The sequence below is a fragment of the Perna viridis genome, chromosome 1 (genome assembly GCF_037379345.1).
Source record: "Perna viridis isolate PV_CMFRI_1.1 ecotype Kerala chromosome 1, ASM3737934v1, whole genome shotgun sequence".
NCBI classification, from domain to species: Eukaryota; Metazoa; Mollusca; class Bivalvia; order Mytilida; family Mytilidae; genus Perna; species Perna viridis.
In genome coordinates, this window is record NC_142445.1 from 22,267,076 (window position 1) to 22,288,548 (window position 21,473).

The window sequence follows — 21,473 nt, forward strand, 5'->3', positions numbered from 1 at the left end:
CTCTTCTTTTTCTGATTTTGCCTCTGTTATTTGTCCTATGTCTTTAGTGAGTTTCAGCTAGGGGCTATAAAATGTAGCTTCCCTTTCTTTTGATTGAAATGAATTACACATCTGTAGTTTTCCTAAAAAAATATTGATGAAACTTGCACAGATGGAAGCCTACTCCTTATAATTTTTGTGTGTATTTTGTTGTCGTTTTTTTTGGGGGGGAGGGGGGGTTTAGTTTTTCAAATACCATAAAGAGCTTCAAAGAGTGCAGCATGTTGATTTCTGTTCACTTGGGGCAAGTATGGACACAGTACTAGTTTTTGGCACACTTAAAAGGATAAGGATTTACAGTTCATTATAGACACAACAACTTGTTTGGAAACAATATAGCACAAAATTTGAAATTAAATCAAAAGTGAAAAAAGTTCTGCTTTAAGGATGCTAATCAAAGACCTTTGCCTTTGATCCCTGTAACTATATAAACGAGAGAGATGTAAATCTGATAGGAAAAGGCATGCAGGGTTATTTATAACGAATCCAATTAAAAGTATCAAAACTGGACCAAAAATCAAAAACTTAATTTTTTGTGTGTTTGTGTGTGTTGTCTCTTTGCCCTCATAACTCGATAACTAAGATATCTATAACCTAATAGAAAAAGGCATGCAGGGATTGAAATTTTATAGGAAGGTTGGGTATCATATGTAGGTTACATGAAGGAATCATATTAATATCAGAGGACTCCAAAGGGAGATAATCCGACAGGTGTCTTACATTTAAGTCCCATTTGAAGCTGGAGGTATTCTCTGTGTGAGCTTGTTCACAGTATATCTATTTTCAAGAGTAACACATTGCTATCTGAATCATCAAAATCATATTAACAATGAACTTTTTCTTTCAATTGTAATGCTAATACTTATTTTCCCTTTTTTATCACATTAATTTCACAGAGGGAGGGGCAAAAAAAATATAGGGCTGTCTGACATGTCCCCAGGAACAATGTGTTAAAATTTTAAAAGATTAAACTAGTTACTCAAATTTTCATAGATAAGCAAAAGTTAACGGACACAAACAAACCATGACAGTCTGTTATCATTATATGACCTAAAGAGCCTTAATTACTTACCTAGCTTGATAAGCAACATTCTATTCTCAGCTCATCTGGCCTAAAAGGCCATGTGAGCCATTCTCATCTCATGGCTTCTTTCGTCGTCGTCTGTTGTTAACTTTTCTTTTAAAATCTTCTCTGAAACCACTCGGTGGATAATTACCAAACTTAGTCATCAGCATCCTTAGGGTATGTACTTTAAATATTGTATCGATTGTATAGATCATGCATTAAACATGTTGCTATTTTTTACCAGATGGGTCAATTCACCAATTTCTACATATATTTTAAAAACTATAGTAGAAATTTGAAAATAAATGTGATTTTCCATCTTCAGCTTGAAGAGCTCTATTAAAGTCTTCATTGAGTCAAAGTTGTCAGACAACTCCTTGATAGTTATTGCCCTTGAAAAATGACGGTTTTTGCAGTTTTCAGCCAATATCTTGAAAATTCTAAACGATAGGAAAATACTTTTAATTGATGAAGTGATAACATTATTATTAGGCCTACAAAAGTTTTCATTGGTTTGAAGTTGTCAGACTAGGTCTCACTAACCACTTCTAACGTTTCCATTACTTTACATGTTAAAAAACTAATTTTCCAAGTCTCACTGTGAATTCCCAGGACAAATGACATCTTAAAGTTGCATACCACTGCGAAGCTTGGAAAATAAGGCTTCAAAATTATTATGCTAATGGTACGATGATAGTAGAAATTCTTCACAAAATTTACTTGCATAAATAATACTGAAAATCAACATTTTTACCTATTCTGCTAACTGACAGCATGGAGGCAAATTACTCACACATGTAAACAATATTCATACACTTTTGTAGTTAATTACATATATGATTTTAAAGTACACATTCTCAGCTTCATTTTGACTACTTTTAATCATAATACACACAAATAATGCACTTACAATGCATATGTCTAGGTTCAGTGTGTTTTTGGTAGTACATAGAGGGGGTGGCCATTTGACCCGGAAGTGGTTAGTGAGACCTTAAAAACATTTTATGAGTTTTTACGTTTTTTCTTTTTTTACATTTTATGAAAGCTTGTGGTATTGTGAGTCTAATAAGACCAAAACTCAAAATCAGACATAGGACTACAAAGAAATGGTCATTTTTATATCATGTCCCTCAGTGATATTTTCCCTAAATTACTAAAAAATTACAATTTTAACTAACTTGTCACACCAAAGTGATACCTATGATAATTCAAGAAGTTGTAATAGCAAATATCATTTATTATTATGAAAAAAGAACAGATTTCAACAATTTATATCATACCTATTTTATTACTGTGTGATTCTAAGTCCGTGCTGTGTGACTATTTGAGTACTTTGAATATCCCAAGCAGTGACATTGTGTATTTCATGGATGATGTCAAGTTATGAGTCACTATTACTGATAAAAATCTTGTTGCTATGTTGTTTTTTAAAATACTTTGCACAATGCACCTCTTAAAATATAGCCAGATTACCAATATCACTATACTGATTTTATGGGAAAATGGAAATAATGACCAGGAAAGGCAGTTTTTCTCAAATTATGCATTTCTCTGAAATATGCCATAATTTAATTTATGGTCTCACTAACCACTTCTAACGTTTCCATTACTTTACATGTTAAAAAACTAATTTTCAAAGTCTCACTGTGAATTCCCAGGACAAATGACATCTTAAAGTTGCATACCACTGCGAAGCTTGGAAAATAAGGCTTCCAAAATCATTATGCTAATGGTACGATGATAGTAGAAATTCTTCACAAAATTTACTTGCATAAATAATACTGAAAATCAACATTTTTACCTATTCTGCTAACTGACAGTATGGAGGCAAATTACTCACACATGTAAACAATATTCATACACTTTTGTAGTTAATTACATATATGATTATAAAGTACACATTCTCAGCTTCATTTTGACTACTTTTAATCATAATACACACAAATAATGCACTTACAATGCATATGTCTAGGTTCAGTGTGTTTTTGGTACTACATGGGGGGCTGGCCATTTGACCCGGAAGTGGTTAATGAGACCCTACCTCATTTTTGAGTTATTGCCCGTTCAATTGATAAAATGAACCTTGTGATAAGGACTACGAAAGAGTCCATTGGTTTGAAATTGTGGGACAACTCTTATTGCCCTTGAAAGAAAAAAAATGGTTTTTGCATTTTATCAGCCGATATCTTGAAAACTATATATAGGAGAACTTTCAATTCATGAAATAGTCCTGTGGTAAGGCAGTACTTTTCACGGGTCAAAGAAGTCAGAAAATTCCTTGTTAGGGTAACTACCCTTGATTTGGGATAAATTACTGTTTTTGCAGTTTTCAGCCAATATCGTGAATATTATAATAGATAGGAAAAAACTTTCAACGGATGAAATGATCCTTATGATAAGACCTATGATAATCTTATAGGTCAAAGTTATTGGATGACTCCTTGTTAGAGTTATTGCCCTTGAAAGGCAAAAAAAAGATGTTTTTGCAGTTTTCAGCCCTTTATTTTGAAAACTATAATAGATAAAAAAAATATTCAATTGATGAAATATTCCTTATGATAAGGCTTATTAAAGTCTTTTGGTTAAAGTTGTCAGACAACTCCTTTTTAGAGTTATTGCCCTTGGAAGGTGAAAAATGGTGGGGGTTTTTTTATTATTATTTTTCGGCCTTTATCTTGGAAACTATGATAGATAGAAAAAACTTTCCATTGATGAAACAATTCTTATAATAAGGCCTACAAAAGACTCTTGGTCGTAGTAGTTCTTGTCCTTGAAGGGCAAAAATTGGATGAGCGACTCAGTCTCCTGGGAGCCTCTTGTTTGTAATAGCTGCTGTTTTTTCTCAAATGAAAATTTCTGAAGTTTATACCTAAGGAATAATTAATTTTCATTGAAATCTATCCAATAGTTTCAGTCATTGGAGAAGAAAATTTTTGAATGTAATGGCCTTAAAAATAGCTAAGAGACGTAAAAGAGCCCTCTGGCCTGGTGAACTAAAAATGAATCAAGCCCTTCCTTTTATGGTATTATACTGTACTCTATAATTTTAACTGAATCCAAAACTTAACAACTCAATTTTTTATTGAATTTCAAATTTTGAGCTAAATTGTGTTTAAATGAGTTGTGTCCATAATGAATTGTAAGTCACTATGCTCAAGTGTGTCAAAAAACTAATCATGTGTCCATACTTGCCTCAAGTGATCAGAAAAGGGAACAGCGGCAAACACATAACAACTTTTAGCTATAAAATTGAAGTAAATGAAGTTGTACAGACTTTTATGAAACTATGCAACAAGGTTCAAAACCATCCAAGCCTGAAATTTAATATTGCTCAGCTCAGAGTCAGAACATTGTATTCCAGTTGGGTGGAGGTCTTCCTGTTGGCTGCTGCTTCTTTGAGCTAGCACAATAAAGACCTGGCTCAGCATGTTGGTCTAATGAAAAGTAGGATCTGTTTGATTGGTCAATTGTTCCCGTCCTAAAATGCATGAAATATCTGCCATAGGATGATCAATCAACCTTGTTTTCAAGATGGTCTAAATAGGTGTCTACAATGAAACTTGGTTTCACCTTTATGTTTTTTTTAATATGCTCTGTCAGATCTGTCAATAGTTTACAACATGGCTTAAATAAAGTGAGAAAAAGACTACTGTTCTTAAGCTTTTATTATTAACAATGAAATGATGCTCTCACTCAATATCATCAAAATAAACAAAATATCATAACAATTATACATGATCTTCTCTTTAAATCACATGATCAGCAAATAGAAAGCATGCATTCAATCACATAAAAAGCCCCAGTAAGTCCACCTCTCATACTAACACACAGTACTACAAAACACGAGTTTCAAGATGATTAAAAAAATACAAAACTTTACAGAAAGGACAAAAAAAAAAAAAAAATACAATAGCTCATTAGAGGGCATTCTTCTTTTTTACAAATTGTTCACTGTAACAAATAATTCAGTGAAATTTTCATATAAATACATAATTTATAGCACTCATCGATCTTTTCCCCAGGATCAGAAAAATAACTTTTCAACACAGGTTACTAGTTGGAAACAACATCTTTCCCAGCAACAAATTAGTCATTACATGTCAACAATTCCACATACAAAACATTCTGTAGTGAAATATTCGGAAAGTAAAAATATCACTAAACTAGTGATGTTAAAATCTGCTTGCTAACATTAAATACAATGATTATGGTATTGTGATTTCTAGGGCAATTTCAAATCAGTTACTTCTCAGGATGTATATCATGCAAAGCAGCTATTTTTTTTTTAATTCATCAAAAATGCAAATAAAGGTATGGAAACCAAAAATTTGCTGGAATTTCTAATTTTTCAATTAAGAATTTTTAGCAAGCAGGTTAAATTTTTTTTCCCATTAAAAGAGAAGAAGGAATGTGAAAAGTATAAAGAGGTAGAGTATTTCTTTAATTTGTTATGTCTGGGTCAAGTTGCAGGAATGTCAAATGGTTTAAACATTCTGTTACCCTACCCATATACAGTTAACTTGGAGATAACTAACAGGTAACCTTAACTGTTGTTCACATTCAGAACTGTTAATGAGTATAAATCTAAGGAACTGTTAAACATATTTGGGTGGCAAAAAAAAGTAATTTTAAACACATACTTGTTGAAAAAATGCTGATCTGCATCATTTTTCCCCTCAATTTTTCAAGATTAACTAAAACTTATGTTCATTTATATAGCAGTAGCACATTTTTTACTTTTTCTTCTTTTTTTCGCAGCTGGTACTTACACATGACTAATTGTATATTTTTGTACAATTTTTGAAATACATTGTAATACACATGTATTTGGACTAGTTTAATAATTTTGAGCAGATAGATATCACCGGTAAAAAAGGTTGGTTGTTTGATCATTGACACTAAGACTGACAATTTCCCACATTTTTGTTAAGTACTTAAGATGTAGCTCTGAATGATGTACTACAATATGTGAAATTCATTGTTGATTTAAAAGGTTAAGTATGAAATAATAATAAACCAATTTTATTTTAAAAATTCATGACTAATACTATATAGGTTGTCTTTCAAAGATCTGCAGTAGTGACTAAGGAGATAGACCTAGGTTAAGAGACATAACTTTTACAAATCATTGGAACGTCTGTATTCATCATACATCAATCTGGTGTAGCATCGAAGTAACTTTGGACTGATTTCATTCTGTTTCAAAGGAAAGCTTGAAAGGCTTTGGTGAAATTGAATATGATACAAACATATTACTGATTTCAAGAGTTATGTCCCTTACCCTAGGTCTACCTCCTTTTTCTACAATTTATATCAAAAATTCGACAACAGAATGAGTACTGGTAGAATCATTGATTGAAAACTTTCAAATATTTTGCTGTGATATTAATTATATAAATTTGTCTTACAGAGGGATTCAGAAAAGCCACACAAATGTATTGTAATTTTTGTTACCTTGAAGAAACTAAAGTCACACAAATGTACTCCTTAAAATGGTTTAAAAGTTGCACTTATAAGTTCCTTTTAATTAGTAAGTTGCCCAAGGGTGTATTGCACCTTTCATATTTCACTTTTCATTTGACATCAGTTAAACACTATAGCCTGAATTGCTCACCTGGTTAACTATTTGCTTATTTGAAAAACTTGAGAAATGAGAGAGGCTAAGTTAAAATTGGCTGAATTGTCAAATGCAGAAGATTCTTTTAATAGCATTTTTCTACCTGAACCAGAATTTTACTAAACGCAAGTTTCTGAATAATTTTTAAAAAACTGTCTTCCAAACCCTATGTTCCAATTTTAGTATAAGCACGGATAAAAAATCACAAGTCATTTCGAGCACAATACACTAAAGAACCAATATGCTGATTTTCATTAAATCATCTTCAATGGTTTTAGAGAAGATTTTCAAAGTTGTACATGTGAAGAAAAAAAATTAAAGAATTGTTTCAGGACCCGTAACAAGTACATCAGTAGATGAATCATATTGAAAATTTCAGCATTGGTCGGTCCAAGATGCTGAACAATATAACCCTGCAAAAATTTTGCTAAAGGCAATGGTTTTTGAGTCACTGGTATTTGCAAAAACTGCCTTCTGACCCCTATTTCATTTTTAGTAACAGCGGCCATGTTTTTTTCACAGGTCATTTTGTGTGGGATACCCTAAAGAACAAATATGCCAACTTTCATTCAATTCTGTACAATGGTTTTAGAGAAGATTTTCAAAGGCATACATATGAAAAAAAAAAATGCTTCAGGGGCTATTACTCCCACATCGGTTGACAAATTGCTTTGTACATTTCAGTGTAGGTCCATCTCGTTATGTTAAATATAACCCTGCCAGAATATTGCTAAAGGTAACGGTTCTTGAGTTTATTCCAAAAAAACTGCCTTCCGACTCCTATGTTCTATTTTCGGTAACAGTGGCCATGTTTTATCACAGATTTAAAAAGTCACAACAATCCATTTGTGTGGGATACCCTAAGGTACAAACTTTCATTGAATTTTGTAAAATGGTTTTTGAGAAGAAGAGTTTAAAGTTGTACATACAACAAATGGCAAAAAAAAACTGTTTCAGGGGCTGTAACTCCTACATCAAATGTCAAATTGTTTTTTTAAATTTCGACACAGTTCCATCTCTTGCTAAACAATATAACCCTGCCAGAATTTTGCAAAAGGCAACAACATTCGAGTTATTTGCAAAAAATTGTGTCCTGACCCCTAAGTTCTATTTTAAGTAACAGGGGCTATGTTTTTTCATGGATAAAAAATTCAAATGGTCATTTTGTGTGGCATACCCTAAGGAATTAATATGCCAAATTTCACTGAATTGGTAACAGTGGCCATGTTTTATCACAGATAAAAAATTCCAACAGTCCATTTGTGTGGGATACCCTAAGGTACAAATATGGCAACTTTCATTGAATTTTGTAAAATGGTTTTTGAAAAGAAGATTTTCAAAGTTGTACATGCAAAAAATGCCAAAAAAAAGCCTACATCAGTTGACAAATCATTCTGAAAATTTCAGCATAGGTCTGTCTCTTGATGCTTAACAATATTACCCACCAGAATTTTGCTAAAGGCAACAGTTTTTGAGTTATTGGCAAAAAAATGCATCCCGCCCCTACATCCTATTTTTAATAACGGCAGCCATGTTTTTTCACAAATCATAAATCCCAAAGGTCATTTTGTGCACAATACTCTAAAGAACAATCAATGCCAAGTTTACATTTTGTTTGTTATTTGTTTCTGTGGAGAAAATTTTCAAAACGACGAGGGACACCAAGTGATGGCATAAGTTCACTTGGTCTTTGGCCAGGTGAGCAAAAAAGTTCATTTCAACAATTTAAAAAAAAAAATAAAATAAATTTAATTACTTCACCAAATATAACTGAACGTGTAAAATATAATATATTTGCAGATATCTTAAAAGTATTCATAACCACATCAATAATAGAAATTTTATATATACAACTTTTAATAGTCATATTCTGTTGAAATTACCAGATTTCTTCATAGGCCCTACACTATAGTGATCTCAAACACAACAGCAAGAAATCACTTACTTTTTGTATATTCATCAAAAATATAATAATAATCTTCAATCAGAAGAAAATCTTTTTTATCATAATAGTATTATTAGTTGAATGTGGAAGCAAAAAGACATTTGAAATTTAATCCCACAGGTGCAATCATTAAAAGCTTAACATGTTTTTTTATTCAAACTGATAAAAAAATATAAGAAGTTGTTTTAAGTATGAAAAAAAATTCCCAATCTATCCAAACTGCTTGAATGCACTATAATAGCAGCACTAAACCAAGAGATTTAACAGTTTAAAGAATCTGGACATTTCTGATGTTATTTTCGTCCTCGTCTCTTCATTGCAGCAGTACATTGTGGACAATACCATTTCCCCTTTGGTGCTTGAGTAAGACCAACACAGCCATAGTGAAACCACTCTATTGGACACTGAAAATAGAAAATTGTCATGTTATTCTCAGGAACTACAGTTACTGCATTCCTTAACTAAATTCTGAATTAATTGTAAGTTGGTAGAATAAAAACATTTCCAAATGAAAATAGCTTGTAAATGATATATATTTTTTAATTTTCCTTATGATCCCAAAATGGACCAGTCACATGGAATAACTAAAAAACATGCATACCAGCAGCACCACCCATCTTCCCTGCCTATCTTAAGGTGTGAAGGTACAACTGATTTCACTTTGTTTACATACCAATTAATTGCATTTTCTAGTAAATCACATTTGAACTCGAACACAAACCCAATCTAATTTTACTGAGATTGACACAAACCTAAACTTAGATCAGCAATTTACTACTTTAGGAAAGAATATCCCATCACTAAAATACACTTAAACATTGAAAATTTGTTTTTTTCCCTTGAAATGATATTATGTATAAACTGTATATTTTTTATCGTCAAATAACTGAACTGGTACTAGCCCTTTATTTAGTTATAAGTAACACATGTCGCAATAACAAAGTCTATGGGAAAAAGTTTTCTAATTACTGAAACCATCAAAAATTTTCACATACACTAATATAAAAGAGCTTTGTGGAGCACAGCAAGATACTACAGGTGAACAGTTGGGGCAAGTGTGAACACAATATTAGTTTTTTGACATACTTGAGCATAGGGACTTACAATTCATTATTGACTCAACGACTGTTAGGAGACAATGTAGCAGAAAATTTGAAATTCAATAAAAAAAAATTTTAAATCAGACCACAAACAAAAAAGTCGATTATTTTTGGTGTAGCATTTTTAGCCTTTATAACTTGAAAACCATCACAGATATATGAAATCTGGCATGGAGTTTCATAAGGAATCAAAAAAAAAAAAAAATTTCAAAATCAGACCAAAAATTAAAGTCAATTTTTTTGGGGGTGGCCACTTAGACCCTTTATACCCTGTAAACAGTAACTGATATATACAATCTGATTGAAAAAAACAGGCAGGGATTTTCATAATAAGTGATTTCACCAATTACCATTATCATTATTTACTTCCTAAAATTTGAAATAAAGCTACATTTTAATATTAAGTGTTAGGGTTTTCAAATAAAATAATATTTATGATAGAATAATAAAACAAAATTTCAAAATCCACCCAAAAACAAAAAAGTTCAATTATTGGATGTTGCCCAACATTGACCCCCTATAACTTGAAAATAGTCTAAAATACATCAAATCTGCTAATGCAAGGGTTGACCATAACTTAATAAGGAACACAATAAATAAGGAATAATCAAAATCAGAAGAAAAACAAACATTCTACATAAGTTTTAATAAAAAAAAACTATTTTTAAGTTGCCTGGTAAAACATACTTACATCATCATTATCACAGCCAACCATGTCACCATAAGATACTTGATTACACAGACAATATCTAGGTTCATTAGGGTCATTCTGCCAGTCTACAGGCTGACCATGTTCGTCAACAATCTGCAAGTCTGAGCTAGCATCATCACGTAAGAGGGGTGATGCCTCAGCTGGGGCTGGTGTCTGTGGCGTCATTGGTTGTTTCTGTCCTAGTAATGATGCTGCTGTTGATGAGATTGCTGGTGCTGCTGCTTGTTGTTGTTGTGCTAACTGAGCTGCCTTTGATGTTTGCCTGGAGGAAGAACAATGTGTTTTTTTAATTTCAATTTTTAATTGGTTCAATCATACATTTAATATTGATATAATAACTTTATTTGAAACTAATGGTGCTATTAAAAGGTGTGTGAGGACTATGTAAGAGAGCTAATATAAATGACTTCCCTTCCTTCTGTAAGAATACATTTACTATGGTAATATGAAAGTCATAATGAACCTTTAAGTTGAATTATATTCCTTCACAATGACCAAACATCATTTAAAACTTTTCAATATATTTACCCGCAAGTTGGATTATCTCCTTTTGCAGGCACCATATAATATTGACCTTGCTCCATGATGCCTAACTTTCCCATAAGATTTCTGCGAAGTTCATTGTGCATGAAAGTGAGTATAAAGCTTCTTCCTCCCATTAAGACACACTTTTAACCAAAAAGTTTTCAAATCCCTCAAAATATTCTTTTAACAGTAATCATGTTTTTTTTTTTCAATAATAATCATAAAGTATGTACATAGGCAGAGGTCATGCATCAAGAAACAACAGTATTAAAACTGTAAATGTGTAAGTTAGGAGAAAATAAAAAACTAGCTCCACCAAATAAGTACGACATACTTTTTATTTCTAGATATCTTTGGTTCATGACTAGCTGTGGGAGTAGAAGGTGCTGAGTTATATACATCTTTAGGTATTGTTAGTTCCTTGGTTAACTCAGAATATGCCATCATACTAGCCTTCATACTAGGTGTTCTTCTGCCATGTTGTAACTAAAATTAAAAGACAGATTTGACATGTGTAATAGAAATCATGGCAAAGTTTTGACATTTTGTCCAGTGTTCTACAGTTGAATTTGAGATCATGGCAAAGTTTTGTCATTTTGTCCAGTGTTCTACTGTTGAATTTGAAATAGCAAAGTGTTTAATGTAACAATAACATGTTTTCTTTAGGCTTTCCTGCAAAATAATATCACATTCGTACCTATCATGAATTCTAACTAAAATGGATTTCAAAGCCAGAATCTACTACTGCAAGTCAATATCATTTTCACAGATACCTATAGTAAACTGAATTTTATGGCTTTTTAATTCAGCATCTTACACTTAACATGCTTATTTGTGTTGATTAATTTTGGGTGTTTTTTGTTAAGCAAAATAAATTGCTGATGAAAAGAAATAGGTTTACAGTACTAAGATAAACCAAAACTTTTCACTCCAAACATTGCAACCAATCAAAATGTAGAATTAGCTAGTATACTCCTCTCAAGTCAATCTTTGTGTAAAATTAATGTAATATTTCAATATCAATTACAATGAAGTATTGTAAATGTACTGTATTCCATTTAAACCATCATCTATCTATTTGTGTAATAACTTATATCAGAGTTCAGAAGCTTTAAATACCAGTAATAATTTTAATCATCCTGAATTTTAACTGTTCATAAACATTTAATTTTAATTCATCCAACTAACACTAAAATTAATTCATAATTTCCAAAAAGAAGAACTTAAACAAAATAGGTCAGACAAATACTTGCTATTCAAGAAATGACCAGACTTGGGGGGTCATAATGCACATATAAAGGTATTTCCAAGTTCCCTTCATCAACAAAAAGTAAAGTTAAAGCAGATAATTCTTTAAGTGCCATACAACCTCCAAGTGTAGTTAAATCTGGAACAACTATTGAATTCTAAAAAGACTTGCCTTGTCAGTTTGTGCTTTAAAGAAACCCACCTGTTGTGTGGCAGCAATGGCTTGTGATGCTGCAGCAGCAATTGCTGCATTGCTTCCAGCTCCTACATGACCTAAAGAAGTAAACATCCTATTAAGTCTTCATACTTAAATAAGGGGCGAGAATGGTTCTCATACCGTATCTTACTTAGCAACAGTCTGATTATGCACTTTTTCATAAGAATTTAATCTGGAAAAGTATTCATTCAAATCTCAGTGTGAGGATACTTCATTGATAGACTAGTATACATATAGTTTGCTGTGTATGCCTAGTTTTAATTTCGTTACTAATTGCAGAGAAACAAATGCTTTTCTTAATTAACTATACCAGGCTGAACACTGATTACACAATTCTTAAATCATGATTTAAGAGGCTCATTTTGTCATTGTAGCCAAGTAGTGTTGTGAACAATATGTAAATACTCTCATTTTTATAGGACTGAAAAACTTTTGAAAATCACACTCTAAGGCTAACATTGAAATATTTCAGTTTTCTTTTATCAACATTCATCAAAATCCTTTTCAATCTGCAGTCTGAGTGCATAACAGCAGTAGATCTAGTATACATACCTAAACTGTACGTCAGTGAAGGCACAGATGTTGAAGAATTAAACATTGATAAAGCTGGAGAATTAGAATTGGAATGTGTTTTCCTCTGACCTATAGCATCCATTGCAGCTTCATGTGCTAATGATGATAAAACTTTTTCTGTAGCTAGTCTTTTCTCTGATGAGTGATTATTCACTATATTTGACTGTGCATGTAATATTTTCCGTTCTGAAATGTGGTTGTAAGATTTATTTAGATGTTCATGGAATGATCACACACAATATAACAAGACCATCTAAAAAAAGGTAGACGTCAATATCTGATCTGAATTGGTAAACCGTTGGCTAAACCCAGAACTGTAAATTTAAAATTTTCATGTCTGCATAATTTTGGAACTATGCTTGTTAATATTACATGTTACTACTTGAGCATGATTTTTTTTCTGAAATAACACATTAGTAAACAAACATTGAGACTAAAAAAAAATGGATATAAAATGATATCCGGCCAGGTTGTTTATATAAGTAGGAATTAAAAAGAATAGAAACGGTGAATATGGACAGGCAGACGGACAGACACACAACTGCAAAAATTTTTTAAGGGTATCACATAATACCTTGCCACTATGTGTGGGGTGCAGGGGTATAAAAATGTAAATTGATGCACTTTGCATCCAACAGTGCTGCATAGGTACATCATACTTTAATTGATGGGAATCAATTTCTTGCTTTTGTTCTTTTGTGAATCTCACAAAATGCATGCAATAAGAGAATAGAATAATTAGAAATCTTACATTTCATTGAGAATTTGAATTAATGAACTGACCATACCATGAAAATCATAAAAAATTAGTATCCGAAGAAAATTAGTTATTCAATATACATGATATGTAACAAAAATCCACACAAAATTGTAATTTTTGTTACCTTGAAGCAGTAAAAAGTCACACAAATGTACTCTTTCAAAATGATTCAAAAGTTACATCTATAAGTTTCTTTAAATTAGTAAGTTGTCTATATGCAGTGCAAGAAACCATTTTTTTCCCCAACTTGCCATTCTGGCTAGTAGAATACTGATCTTGCTAGCCAAATATAAATTCAACTAGCCACATTTTTGTTTTTTTTTTCTGTACTATCATCTGTTTTCTCTTGGATTTGACTACCTTCAGCCTTTCTTTTTCTTTCTTTAACTATCTTTTCATTTCAAATATTCCCTCCCATTTAAGTTTTTTATGTACTTTACAGTAACAAAATGAGTACTCCATTTCTGAACTCATATTTTAAAAAAAATATAATTATATTTCAACTGATTCATCATTATGAAACTAGAAAATCACTTGCTTCTTGTTCATTTTTATTTTGACAATAAATAAACAACTAATTTGCAAGGTAACAAATCTTAAATTACAAAGATAATTTAGTTTGAATACTAATACGAGATCAGGACCGTCATCTAGGTTTTGGCACATCCCGTTTACCGGAAATTAAAATGGCAGATCCTAAACAATGCTTTACAAGTCAATAAAATTGTGCATATCATGCCAAAATTCACTTGACATATTCAAGCTAAACTTCTTAAAACGTAGGGAACATATTTTTAATGTGTGATGTTAAGGATGTTTTCATAAATAACCTGTTGGCAGGTTAACTTTCCTTGGAACTTGCCAATCAAATGATGGTCGCCAAATTGACGAGTGTAAGCAAATGAGAACTTGCCAAAATACACATCTACTCGTATTTGGCGAGCTGGTGAGCGGTGGTTTCTCACACTGTATATGAGTATTTCACCTTTAACATTTAACTTTTCATTTGACATCAGTTTAAAGCCAATTTTAATTTTAATAAAAATAATAACTTCAACATATCTTAAGATATATTTGTAAAGCCACACAAATGAAGACAATAAAAAAACTTACTTTCTGTTCTGTGGTTATTAATAGAAGGAGGTTTGTCTAGTTCTAAAGATCCTGAAATATACAAAAATGTACATCAACTATTAACTTTTTAGTGCATCTTTAGTTTTATTGTTAGTTTCAGCGAACAATTAGAATAGAAAAAGTAACACAGTAATAAGAGTAAAATGTAACATCTCCATACACTGACAATATTGTTTTTGCTCTAGTTATTTTAAAAAGTAATTTATAACATGAAAAATTTATGGATGAAGGATTAAGGTATCAAATATCTTGTATACAAAGAATGAAGATGTTATTATTATGATAATACTCTGGTTCACAATTTCTTAATGTGTACTGGAGTATTTTAGGGATGCCTACTTTTTTCTAAAACTTCTGTAATTCCTGCATTATCAGCTTCTAGTTCCATTTTGAACTTTGACAACTCTTGGTCCAATTTTCTTAAATGTCTATCAACCTGAAACACAATAATAAAAAATTTAGCTATAAGTTTTCTGTATAAATATAAGCTCTGGAACTGGTTCCATATCACAACCACATATTGATACATGTATTACATGGTTGACAATTATTAATTGAAGGATTAAACTTCAAAATACTGCTTTCCATTATTACATTGTAATACTTGAATTCCTTTTTCCTATGAATGACACAAAATAAGTTGTTTACTAACCTTTGGTGTCTAAGCTCAAGATATAAAACAAGTTTATACTCATTTATTTAGAATCTGAAAATCAAAATTCAAGATTTTTTTCTCAGCATCACAATGGGAAAGTGTGCTGTTTTTATATAACAGTGATAATTCAATAACATGCCACTTTGCAAAAATGGCCATCCTTATCAAAAATAATTACCAAATCATATATATGGTTGGCCAAATGAACTTTCTCATCAGCATCTTCTAGTGACTTGTAATAATCCTACAACATAAAAAATATAAATGAATATGGGCTGATAATCATTTTAAAAAATGAGTCTAAAACATTGACCTCTGATTAAAAAATATCACTCATAATAGACAAATGCCAAATACTGTAAAAGTATTAATTTTTACAGTGTACTAATTTTCGCTTTTTTGCAGTGAACTCAAAAGTGTGAAAAAAAGTACCCATGAATTTCGACACTATATAAGGCTAATCATTTTTTGAATCTGTGAAAATTGACACCTGTGAATATGTCCACATAACAAAATCTGCGAAAATTAATATGTTTACATTAGTTGATATCATAACAAAACAAAACAAAACATTGCCAATAAAAGAACATATCATTCTGTTAGTTAAAGGAACAAATTATTGAGGATTAGTGTAATTTTTTTTATGTGATTACTGATAATTATAGTTATGCAAACCTTCTTAATCTTTTCAAATTGTTCATCCTTCCATTCTTGTTTAGCATTAGGCTGTGTACACTTTCTGAAGAAATTTTTTACTCTATCATCTAACTCATCAAGAGCATCTGAAAAAAAGAAGGAGAATAGTTAAGAATACATTAAATGACTGTAAAAAACAAAAATTAAACTTGAATATCTGATAGTCACACAGCTACAAAAGTAGACACAAATACTGATATTCTGCAGTGTAAGGATATTGACAATAGTCTTATTGTGCTCCTCTACTTGCTGACCTATTCCTTCACTCTTATGAGGCTGGCTTTATAGCTGATCTGATCCGAAAGAAAGAATATCATTAAGCTAAATCCTTTAATCTAAGTTTCCACTATATAGATGACATACTATCTTAGTACACATAGAAATCGATGGTAAAGGAAAACTATTGACAAAACTTTACGACAGACTTTTTGTACCGCGCAAGACTTCTAACACATAGGCTTCTGGAACAGGGTTATGTTGCTACAAGATTGAAGTCATCACTACAAAAGTTTTATGGTCACCATCATGAACTCATGGATGGCTACTGTGTATCCATCTGCGCCATGAAAACTGATTTGTTCAATGTGTCATAGTTTTTCTTTCCTCTTTCATCTACCCCGGACATAACTCAGTGGGTGTTTCTAGAAAAGCAGAAGACGCTTACCCTACTGGTGTACCGGTCCATGCTCCCAGTTTTTAGTGGAATCCGAGTTGCTCATTTGCTTTTGTTACTTTGTATGTGTGATTTTAGTTACTTTATGTTCTTTGTTGTGTATGTCTGTTTTCCATGTCTGGTCTTTGTCCCTGAATTACGTTCTTTTGATTACTGCTATAACCTCGGTTCCCTTGGTTACTCTTACTTACAGATTTTTAAAATATATTTTTCAGATGAGATGTAAGATCAACAGATTGACTTTTTATCACTATTTGCAAAAATAAAAATTCTAAATTTCCAGAACTTATTTCTAATTAACTAAATTTTGTTTTTCTTCAATTTTTTTTCTGTAACTTTGTCATTTACTCATTTTTATAAATAAATATCTATTTCATAAATTTTTCCATTAAAAGTATTTGCTAGTTACAATACATGGACCTATTTTAAAAAGCAATAAGCTCAGTGTAATAGGTAAAATATAATAAAAAGCTTTGCGAAGTACAGCATGATACGACTGTAGTGGTTGAATCCTGAATAGTTGGGGCAAAAGTGGATGCAAAATTAGTCTTTGACACACTTTAGCATACGAACTTACAATTGCTTATGGATACATCAAATGGTTTGAACACTACATGTATATTGCACTAAATTTTTCAGATTTTTTCAGGTGTGGCACCTTTGATCCCTTATAAATAGAAAACCTTAAGAGAGGTCTGAAATCTGATTGTAAAACGTAGGCAGCGATTGTTATGAGGAATCCAATGAAAAAAAAAGAATTTTCTAAATCAGACCAAAAATAAAAAAGCGAATTTTTTTTTGACCCCTTGTAACTTGAAAACAACCCAAAATACAGAAAATCTGCTATTACATTAGTTTACCAGAATTAAATAAGGAACACAATAAAAAAAAAAAAAACATTCCACATGGGTTTATATAAAACATACATTTTTACCCTTTTGGCCCCATTTATTAAAGCGGTAGAGGCCACCAAGTCCATATAAAGTGGTAAGTAAGATCATATGAAAATTTCAGAACAATTGGTCCACAACTAAAGTCATCACATGGAAATAAGTGTCCCAAGATGATAACTTGGAAGACATCAACTACTGTGCTATAACATTATACAATTGGAAATTCTTTGCGGTCGAATAAAAACTTAAGTGCTTGTCTCTGAGATATCCATGCAAAATGGTTCAGTTTAATTCTAAACAACAGGTTTTTATAGGTTATAAACATGTATGTTTAACAATGGGAAATTCAATATAGACAGATAAGATTCCCAAAATTATTTTAAGAATTTTCTGTTAATTTATTGTTTGTACATATTCACTTTTTCTGAACCTTTCTGTGACAATATTCACTATAAATCCTATAAATCAAGTCTCGAACAACAATGGGCAAAGCAGAGCACTGCAAAGTTTGTACTGAATTGAATGGTATATTCTTTTGTTAAAAGGTTACTCAGCAGGTAGAAAAGCAGAGGATGCTTACCGTACCCGTGCACCTGGTCCATACTCCCAGTATTTCGTGGAGTCCGAGTTGCTCATTTACTTTTGTTACTTTGTATGTATTATTTTAGTTACTTAATGTTCTTTGTTGTGTATGTCTGTTTTCCATGTCTGGTCTTTGTCCCTGGATTACATTCTTTTGATTTCCGCAAGAATCTTGGTTACCCCTGATTACTCTTCTATTCATGTTTACATAACATATACAATGTATTTGACAAAATATGTAAATTTGTTTACTCTGAACTTGAAGGTCCATTTCTCTCATCTCAGTGAGTCTTTCCTTCATTTCCATTGGTAAGTTTTCAATCACTGAAATATAAAATAATAATGTAATGACACATGCATGACTGAATGCATACAATGATACATGGCTAGTCTTGCATTACTTAATGACTGTCATAGAAATGTATTATATGTCTGTCAGAACAAATATAATACCTGTTAAGTTGATTCAAAACATGAATTCCAATGTATTATCAATTTAAATTCATTTGTCACCCAAGTCATGAACTTCAGTATGTAATTGTCTCTTGAGTGTCCATGACTTGTTTAAAAACTGATTGTATAGTATTGTGTAATTGGTTCATATTAGGAGATCCACAACTTGTCTTAAATATGTAAACATATCACCATTCCTAGTTTGAATTGATTTGGAAATTCACATCTCAGACTCAACTGGAACCAACTTCATAATTGAAAGGTTTTCAATAATACTGAATCAAATCAAGTCCATGCAACTAACAATAAATTAGGTCCTAAATTTCATTTTATCATTGTTTTACTATGAACCGGCCATTCATGTTGGATTGTTTTACCCCGAGCAACAGTGAGGGTTTAATAACAACATAAATGGCCAGCCCATGGCAAAACAATGATAAATGGAGTTTCCATGAATTATTTCACTTTTAATATGACTCGTTTCTTTTCATTTTTGAATAGACACGTCTGCAACTATATGACATTTCTAGTTTGTCAGATGAAAATTACATACATACATGACCAAATTAAACAGGAATTTTTACCTTTCACCTGAATCTAGTCAACCCAAAACATAAATGGTGACCAATGACTTGCCATTTTTTCATTTGTTTTGCAGGTCAGAATTACAATTGAGATCATTTACTTCAAAATTTAATAAGTGAATATTGAGAAAATGTGTATAAACCAAAAGGAGTCTATTAATTGTTGTTTTAAAATTTTATTGAATGGTTTACATTTTGAGCACCAAAATTGGTTTAAACCAGTAGCATATACATGTACTTCAGATAAAAGGCAATCATGAATGATTTTGTTAAACCTAGATATCATGTCACAACAGAATATGTAAAAGCTTCAACCAAGAAGCTCCAAGATTATTGTAGGGTACAAGTCTACTTTTCTAAGGAAGTATCTCCGGTTCTACCAGTCTTGAATATTCTCATTTTCAATGTTATGTCACACTTAAATTTCATTGGTTAATTTGGGGAAATTGAATTTAATGGAAGCCATTTGGAACTACCAAGTCCATATGCCAACATGAAAAATTCACATTTTTTCAATCTTAAATGTAACCTTCGAATATAGAAATTATAATTTAACATGCCATGGACTATATCTGTTCAAAAGATTGATGACTGACTGATTGTTGGGGTTTAACGCCCGAGTAGCAAAATTTCAGCTATATTCAGGCGATGAACATGAAATGGATGATAAAATGAACATGAATGATGATGAAATGAAACAAGGGATGGGACACAAGGACAATAGGGTCGACAAATTTTGGGTAAATAAAGAAGAGAGCAGCAATGAAATTTAAATTTGCTTTCAGAGTTCTTCATAAATTAACGAAAGGTACCTACAAAGCTTCACCTAGAGACACCTTCTATTTCTCTATGGGAGAGTTTGCCAATCACATTAGTGATGTCATATTCACTAATTTGCATAGCATTAAGTGTCAAATCGGTTGGCAAATAAACAATTGACAATTTCATGATTAGAATCCCAATTTTCAAACCTTAGTATTTTTGTTATTTTATATTCAATTTTGGTTTCGAAAAAATGTTTCATTTAAATAAAATAATTCATATTTTGTACATCAATTTATAGCTCTTTTACTTGAAAAAATAAATTTGAAATAATATTAGCAAGTAAACCTCATTTTCATATAAAATTATTTGAAAAAAATGCTCATTTAGTCTAATTACAGAATATTTATTAAAAATTCCATTAATAAAGTTTTATTGGCAGTGTAGGGAACCAAAAAGAATCTTTCAATTATCTTAAAAAAAGAAAAAGTTATGACGATTTAAAGTTGATGCCCTATGTCACACAATGGATTGTTTGCCAACCATAACCAAATCACAGGTAAGTATTGACATCAGGAAGAACTCTCCTACAAGTGCTAGTATATTCGGAAAAGATAATATCCTGTTAAATGCCAATAGTGGAGCTACATAACCACTAAGAAAGTAATTTCGAGACAACACAATCATAATGTTTTAATAAATATTTAAGGCAATACACACAAATCATTAGGAAAAAGCACTACAACAAAGCTAACAGATGAAGCTTTTTTGTTATATTTGCGCTCCATATTTTCAAAAGTTTCACAAGAGTTGTCTCCCTTGGCAGTTTTCTTTGTTATGAAATTGCCGTTTAGAGACATAAATCTCCATCCAAATAAAATAGAATTACTGTAAAATTTTCAATAAAATATTTACTTTCTAAGTAATCCTCAAGGTACAGCATTTTGGTTCTTATATTGTACAAAATTACGAAATATATTCAGAGCTTTGCTTTTGTCGTTTCTCTGCAAATTTGGTCAGTTTGAAATCTTCGACCTGATTGGCCAAAAGGAAATAATGGAAATACGCTATATTTATTAAACAGATTGATTGTGATGTTGAATTTGATTACAGGAACACTAAAATGTTGTTAAGGTATTTCATTATTCAGAAATTTAAATCAAATTAAGCATTAATTTGATGAAACAAATGGGTTAGACATATTAACCAATAAACGAACGCGTTACAAATCTACAAAGC

General features: G+C 31.4%; 1 protein-coding gene across 2 annotated transcripts; it reads right to left on the reverse strand.

Annotated features, from left to right (window-relative positions):
- Positions 1–4,752: 4,752 nt before the first annotated feature.
- Positions 4,753–21,285, reverse strand: LOC148627799 (inhibitor of growth protein 3-like). 2 transcript variants are annotated; one of them, XM_088579270.1, is made up of 11 exons: positions 21,150–21,285; positions 18,688–18,759; positions 16,267–16,373; positions 15,770–15,835; positions 15,276–15,372; positions 14,916–14,966; positions 13,022–13,228; positions 12,455–12,525; positions 11,339–11,490; positions 10,459–10,741; positions 4,753–9,071 (listed from the first exon to the last, which is right to left on the reverse strand). In XM_088579270.1, the coding sequence occupies exons 1-11, from the start codon at positions 21,175–21,177 to the stop codon at positions 8,961–8,963; spliced, it is 1,245 nt and encodes a 414-aa protein (XP_088435396.1). In that variant the 5' UTR covers positions 21,178–21,285; the 3' UTR covers positions 4,753–8,960. The 2 variants fall into 2 exon arrangements, with proteins under 2 accessions (XP_088435396.1, XP_088435388.1); XM_088579262.1 differs by having other exon boundaries at positions 12,425–12,525.
- Between the last annotated feature and the right edge of the window lie 188 nt (positions 21,286–21,473).